This window comes from Trematomus bernacchii, unplaced genomic scaffold (assembly GCF_902827165.1).
Source record: "Trematomus bernacchii unplaced genomic scaffold, fTreBer1.1, whole genome shotgun sequence".
In the NCBI taxonomy this organism is placed as follows: Eukaryota; Metazoa; Chordata; class Actinopteri; order Perciformes; family Nototheniidae; genus Trematomus; species Trematomus bernacchii.
This window is the reverse complement of record NW_022987739.1, coordinates 15,102,040-15,109,878: the sequence shown is the minus strand read 5'-3', so window position 1 is coordinate 15,109,878 and position 7,839 is coordinate 15,102,040. Positions and strand designations below refer to the sequence as shown.

Below are 7,839 nucleotides of genomic sequence, written 5' to 3'. Positions count from 1 at the left end.
ATGTATTTCTCACTCATAAAGCAGCATGAGGAGAGTGTGTTTGGCCTGGTCAGGATCAGGGGCTGCTGTAAATGCTGTGGCATTGCAACCCAAAATCAGCTTTTGGCTTGAGTGCGTCAGACGAATTATGGGTATGCACTGTGTGTTGTTCCTAACAAAACAGTGCACACAAACACACACACACAGAAAACCCCTTTGTACCTTGAATAGAGGGGGAAATTAAAGGCGACCACTGACAGAAGGTTAGGCTTGTCACTATGCTCGTGTTAATCTAAGGCTCTCGGAAATCCCTTTCTCAAAACAACTACAAAAATACACATCCAGTTAATGTACAAGAACATAAAAATAGATATGATTTTTATCCAGTAAACTCTAATCCTCATCTACACTTGCAGTGCATACACACCTGCATAGAGACGGATTAGTGCAAACCCACGCATGCAACATTGTGGCCTGTGTGCGGTGCCATTGGTGTGTATCCTGACACCGTTGGTCAGAAATAGCCCCTCATGCCTGGAGACATACTGTTCCCCATAAAGCTCTCTGTTTGCTACAAATGTCGAGGATATCAGCTGGAACACAAACATTATTTCCCATGGTATACTTTAAAAGATGTGCAGTTGCGGTGTAGCAGGTGAGTAATTATTCTCAATATTATATTACAACATTACATAAGGAACAGGAATGACACACAAGTGCCCACATTGACTCACACCTCATTTGAAGTTGTCCATTTGTAAATGTGTTTAATACTGAGTCATTAGAGTTGTTGCCGTTTATGTGGAAAGATAAATCATCTACAATAACACTGGAGGCACAACCATGTCGTGGCTTTTACTTCTGTCATGTTGAGACAGCAGTTTCACCCCCCTCAGTCTCTCTCTCTTACTCTCTCTAACTATTGACTCCTAACTCTTTGTTGCAGTCTATCTGCAGTTTTTCATTTCAATGATTTTGCTTCAAATGTTAATGATTCAATACAAAAAGAAGAAGAAAATAGCTAGTAGGGCTCGCTCCAAAATATACATAATATTTTACCAATATTCTTAAAGCCCGACTCTGTTAAATATTGTTTCTTTCATTTGTACAAAAGCAATGTTTAAAAGCTAATGTTAGCCAGGCTAGGCTACGTCTGCTGGCTCATACTTAACGGACAGATCCAACGTTTATTTTGGAGCTCATTTGACTTTGATATCAATCTGCCATTGGTTGTACAGTAGACTCATATTTGGGATTAAAAATGTTTTCTTGTTACAGTCAAAACTATTTCTTCTTGTTCCGTTCTGGGCATTAGTTTGAACGAGGCCATGTTCCTACAACACTGTAAACAGCACTCAGACTGCATTATTTGAGATTTTACCTGTGGACACAAATGGGGCGAAGCCTGCGAGCTAGTTCAGGCAGTCAACTCGAGCACCAATGATACATTAACACGTGACGCACCTCGTCGCTCTTACAACCAACCAAACACATTTTCCTAAACATGCCGCTCTATTTAAGCTGCCAGGTCTTCCTGCCTCTGCCTCGCTATGCTGCTGCTGCCACTGCTGTGTTCACTTGCTATTGCTGCGTTCATGTTCATGTTCCTGCTGCTGTGTTTCATGTTGCTGCTGCTTGCCTGCCCCACCACCACCCCAGCTCCACCCCAGCTTCCACCTGTAGGCTCGGGGGATAGTTATCTAATCATCACTCAATGTTCTTTGTAAATCTGTGGAGTGATGAGGCCCGAGCCTAGACGCCAAACTCAAACTATATGCTGCTATAATAAACATATTAAAGAAACACGTGAGTTGTCTGACTGAAACACATTTCAGACGAGCCTCTGGCTAAGGGTGACCAGTTTTCCTTCGATCAACAGTCTAGTGGTAGTTTCTCAGACGTGGAGACTCAGGTTTTTCAATCTGTGTCACAGCTAACAGCCATGGTCATTTAACAGGGGGGTATTTTTCTGCCATTTGACCAACTGATTTATTTAAACAAGGAAAGATGGCACTGTGATCACCATGGTAATGAGTGAATTCTGTAATGTGCTATTTGCTCAGATTCACCGAAGGGTGAAATTACACCGGATCTATGTGTAAGTGATTATTTAACTCATGCTGTTGATCTTCATGTTCACACTTAAGGCTGCAGTGACCATTAGGGACAATCAGGTGTCATCCTCAGCAACCTGAAGGGCACTTAACATTATGTAGTAAAAAATATAGACAAGTGTGTATCATTTAAGATGGACACACATATACTTAATGGAAAATTGACATTTTGGTGAATACACTTAATATTTTTTGAAGAGAATGTTAATTTCCCTCTAAATATTATTCCTTTGACGATTTAAAAATAAGAGGGCTTAAGAATTTCTCGACCAATAATTATATTCGAAAAAATAAAACAGAAATGCTTAATTTAGTTCCAATTTATCAAACTTTCCTTCTTAATAAATATGTAAGCTCATTCTGATAAGCTGGGACAAAATATGTAATAAACATTTGTTGAATTTCCTCGAAATATAAGCTGCATTTAAATGATAACTCAACTTGCAGACATATAATTGGATGGCTTATAGGGTTGGGAGGGTTACTTTGTAAATGTAATCAGTTACTAATTACTGAATACATGGCTCTGAAAGTAATCCGAATACAGTTACAGTTACGTGTCTTAAAAAAGTTACGTAATCAGATTGCTTTTAGATTACTTTTGGATTACTTTCTTTTTCCATCACAGATGGGTATGTTTTGGTGAACAGGAGACACAAAAAGCAAAAGGAAACTGAACGTGTTTTTACTGTTTTAATGGTTTATCAAGAGCACAACTGAAACATAACATCTGAAACGATGTAACAACATAATAAACTTTTTGGGGATGCAGCTTGGGATGTGAGGAGTGAGGGACACGGCTTAGAACGGGCGTGTCGCCTTCTGTATTGGCAGGACATGAATTAAAATGTCGAACTCGGACTTCATTTTAAGGACATTTCGGCCAGGGGTGTAGAGCTATATTTGTTTAAAGGTGGGGTAGGTAATTTTGGAGAAACCAGCTCGAGTTCGCTAGAATTTGAAAATACACAGCCGGAACAAATCTGCCACTTCCTTACAGAGCCCCTCCTCCAACACACAAGAATGCACACATGACCAATGAGGGCACGAGATAAGTTTGTGCACAGATGGAAGGCTGACAGGCAGGTAGGCCATCCAGTTATTTTAGCCGGGCCGGCTAAAATGATTGGTCGTGCTTTTTACAGTACTACGGCTTCCACAGATGACATTTTTGTATGGATTTTTTGTCAAAGCACTTAAGATATTCATTGCTATCGGGGTGTTAAGAGCATTCCATGGAATATAACAAAAAGTGTATCTCGAGCCGGGTTCTCAAACTTACCTACCCCACCTTTAAGCACCGGATTGGCAAAACAGGAGAGTGTGTGCACCAGTCTGCCTTGATCTATGAATTCATGTCCGTGACACTCACAGTATCTGCTGGTCACAGCTGTTTTATAGAAGGAAAACCTCCTTCACTTCATGAAATCTCTGCAGCACCAGGAGGCAGCGGGAGGGTTAACTCAGCCTCTGAGAAGAGGAGCGCGCAGTGCCTTTCACGCACCGCCTTCACTGTGCTTACCTTCAGAAATAATCATTAGAAAGGCTAAAGAGCGACCGCAGGCTGATGTGTTTTAACCACACACACCTCTACACACACACACACACACGATTTCAACGCAGACTTTTGTTCCTCCATGTTTCGTTGTTATTGTTTCACTGAGCGGACCCGCAAATGATTTTCAAACGCTCCCTTTTTTGGTCCATCTGCGGTGGTAATAGGTTTTGTGCGCTGTGATGATTTGGCTGTACCTTTAGTAATGAATATTACATGTTGTGAGGAAATCCACAATGTATTCACTTCAGGTTTACGAAAGTAACTGTAATCAGATTACTCGTTTTTCAAATGTAACGCGAGCTGAATACTTGATTTTTGTATTCTGATTACGTAACGCCATTACATGTATTCCGTTACAACCCAACCCAAATAAAACCCAACATTTAGCAATGTTTGTATTTGTAGTCTTGTGTGTATTGTAGCTTTGACTGCTTACCACAGTCACACTCAAATCCTGTTTTATATTCATATTCAGATGAGTTAAAAATGTATCAGTTGCAGTGTCCATCGCTTTATCCATCCTTTTTACCTGCAAATTAGCATTCAATGTCACATGGAGCTGGAAACAGGGCAAATATATTCATCACATTAAGAATCACCAGCTTTCCACTTTAGACTTAATATCCTTGGATGGACTGCACCTAACCCCAGTCCGGAGCCGTTCCTTGAACACCTTATTGACCATGGCCAGAAGATGGCTTTATAGATTTCCAACATAAACTGAATGGCCGTCCGCTGCCCAAACAGACATCTATGTGTGTGTTTGTGTTCTTTATGCAGTCCTTGTCTGACAGTCTGTATGGTGTCTTGTTGTCACCATACACAAGTTTACTGTAATCAGCACCAAATGTTCTGGAGCTGTGTATGTCAACAAAAGGCCTTGCCTCGCTTGTTGTTTATGGCAATAATGCTTTTAGAGGTACAGCATTGCGAATATTCTAGGAAAACTTGGCCTGATGTGCACTTATTGGAAAGTATAGCGATATGAAGTTCTCTATTTGATTCATTTGTCATTTCGCTGTCCACTTTATTGTTTACCTGTTAATCTCCCGCTACAGTATGTAAAAGCACTCACACCCTTGTTTCTCTTGCAATAATATCCCCTTATATGTTATTCAGGGTGGATTTTCATTCTGTGCTGTGATTGCTTAAGGTAACCTTGTTTTTTAAAGAAACATGATGGTAAGCACTAAGCAGGGGGGGGTGGTGGCTCTCATTCAGAAAAACATTGTAAGGAACTTCAGTACACTCAAATGACACTTCCCTTCCAGTCTTTATGGCCTAAGAACTTACATTCAGAAAAATACAAAACCTCGCTCAAGCTGCCAAAGTGATGCTCTCATCACTGCTGAGAGGATGCAGAAAGACATCAAGGTAGAGATCAGGGGTGTGAGTCAGAGACAGAGCTGCCTGAATCATTACCAGCTGCTCGGCTGATGTAGACTGCTTCAACGTGAGTGGGCCCTGTATGTGAGTCCTGAATGAGAACACCAACTCACACTCAGACACATGTGAAACATTAAACTCCCCGTGGCATAGTATGAAACCTAAACTTTACCTTTCTGAATATTTCTGCGCACTTAACTTTCTGTGCTGTGAAATCATAATTCTTCCTATATATTTCTAAACAAATCTTTTAGAGCATTTATTGCTCAGACACTTAGTTGCAAAAGTTCAATTGGTGCTACAGGTGCTGGTCCGGTAATACTATCATCTATATGCACATTTTGGTATACCTGTGCCATTGGTGTCGACTGCTTAAATGTACACTTCTTACTGTAGTTAGTGCCTTGAAGGTCACCTATTCTGCAAAATTCACTTTTTAATGTATTTTATACATAAACATGTGTCCCCTCTGTGTAAAGACATTCTGAAAGTTTCAGGAAAAAAGATTCTCTCTCTTTTTGTCCTGATCCATTTATATAAAGATCTTTCCCACTTTATGATGTCATAACGATGTTTTGGCTTGTGTAACCATTAGCCAATAACCAACCAAGGTATGTTAGCAGCACTGACACAGCCTCCACTGTGTGACCCCGCTTGACTACCAATATATTTAATTATTTTGCTGCCTGGGAGCCGACGTCTCATCAGGTTAAAGATAATAAAATCTGATGACGCACATGCTTGGTATTGGGACGCCTCAGCACTTTTCTCCTCAAGCCTTTCTCTCTAATTCTTTCCATATTTGTTATTCCCCTGAAAGATGGAAAGAAGAGACTACCCAGCTAGAAATGTTTGGTTCTAAAAACATTCTGAGAATGTTACCATTCACTGTTCTAGGAATGTTTTCAGCGGGAAGTTTTCTTTTGGTTCCCAGAATGTTCTTCTGAAAGGTATAACGTTCTCTAAAAACATTCTTAAAGTGTTTGGTGATAACTTTCTTAAGATGTTTTTGATAACCTTCTTAAGATGTTTTTGATAACATTGTTAGAACATTATGCCCTACTATTCTTAAAACGTTTTCAGCTGCAAGTTAGATTTTTTTATGTTGCCAGAATGTTATTATTTTAGAGTAGGATAAGGTGCTTTATCGTTCCGATTTATCAGAAGTCTTTTTGTTTTTTTAAATGCGACCAGCAGCTATACTAGTACAAGTCACTGTCGGTGTCACATGTACTGGAGGGGACCCAGAATCAGACTCGGAATCAGCTGGTGAAAGTAACATTTGTTTATTAGAAAAGGGAAGCTGGGAATGGAGGTTGGTTATGGCGGCAGTGGGAAACAGTTGTTCCAGGGTGGGTAGAGAGGCCTGGCTGGTATTGGGAGTGTGGAAGGCCTTGGATTCCTCCTGGGAGAGACATACAAATGCGTGTGAGGCAAAAGCAGGCAAAGTTGTCAAAGAATATGCTGGTAAAAAGCTAGAGCGGCACGCAACCGTTCACGGCAACAATCCGGCAGGGAATGAGTGCAGGCTGCAGGCTTTCATAGTGTGGCTGATGAGCAGGTTGCAGGTGTGGTTGATTGGAGATTGCTCCCAGCCGTGTCGAGCAGACCAGCAGGCAGAGAGAGAGACACACAGTTGAAACAAACACACACAAACACTAACAGGGGTTTCAGGGACGGGCAGTGACAGTCGGTCCATTCTTCTATATGTCTGTCGGTCTCAAATCTAAAGGGTGCAATAACGATTTGTATCCAATATGCATAAACAGCGGACACTGTTTATACGCAGCCCTCACAAACCACACACGGCCAGATAGCTTATCTAACAGTTAGAACCTACATACGAGGCACAACCTTTATAGTCAGAAAAAAGTGTGATTATTTTCTGATATTTTACACATATGATATTATGAATACTGTGGGCCTACATACCTTAGTGTGATTATAAGTGCATGTGAGTGAATATTGGCATGCAAATTCGTTTTTATACGTCCTATTCATTGTCTCAATGCGCTCATACATCTTAAGAAAGTTATCACCAAAAATGTTAAGAATGTTTTTAGAGAACGTTATCCTACCTTTCAGAAGAACATTCTGGGAACCAAAATAAAACGTCCTGCTGAAAACGTTTTGAGAACAGTAGGGCATAATGTTCTAACAATGTTATCAAAAACATCTTAAGGGTTATCAAAAACATCTTAAGAAGGTTATCACCAAACATTTAAAGAATGTTTTTAACCTGTTAAGCCCGAGAGACCCCGGTACCGGGGCACATGCCGCAACATCTTGCAGGAAACAGTGTCTGAGGGCATGGTCATTTAATAAACTATGAATGTTTTATATCCATGTAACAGGAATTAAAAAAAAAAAGAAAACCCACAATGCTAACACTGTGCCTCTGAATTAGCAACGAGCGAAAAATGCTAACAGATTACTGCACCGAAAATCACTCACAAAACCTTATTATTTATATTTTCTGCACATCCATGACATCGTTTCACATCGTGAGGTGACACAGAATCGATGGGTACCCTCATTATCACTGAATTATACGAATTCGCGACGTTATAAACAAAAACAGACATCAAAACAGGTGACGCTAGGTAGCTAAAAATGCTAACATTTTTACCTTGGCTCTGTAGTCTCTCCAAAGTGGTCTTCAATGGCATTAAAAACGATAAAAACGCTGCTGAAGTTAATCCATAGGTTAATCCAATGTGTCTGTGTCCCTTTGAAATGATTTCTGATAATCCATGAGCAAACAGACGGATAATCCATGCTTTTACGTTTCTAGATGTCAGA

General features: G+C 40.4%; 1 protein-coding gene across 1 annotated transcript in view; it reads left to right on the top strand.

The window, feature by feature from the left end:
• The first annotated feature begins 578 nt into the window (after positions 1 to 578).
• The window catches only part of lepr (leptin receptor), a 45,131-nt gene continuing 37,870 nt past the window's right edge, over positions 579 to 7,839 (top strand). The window contains exon 1 of the mRNA XM_034147874.1: positions 579 to 634. Coding sequence (XP_034003765.1) covers positions 613 to 634 — 22 coding nt within the window. The 5' untranslated portion in view covers positions 579 to 612. The remainder of the gene's footprint in view (positions 635 to 7,839) is intronic.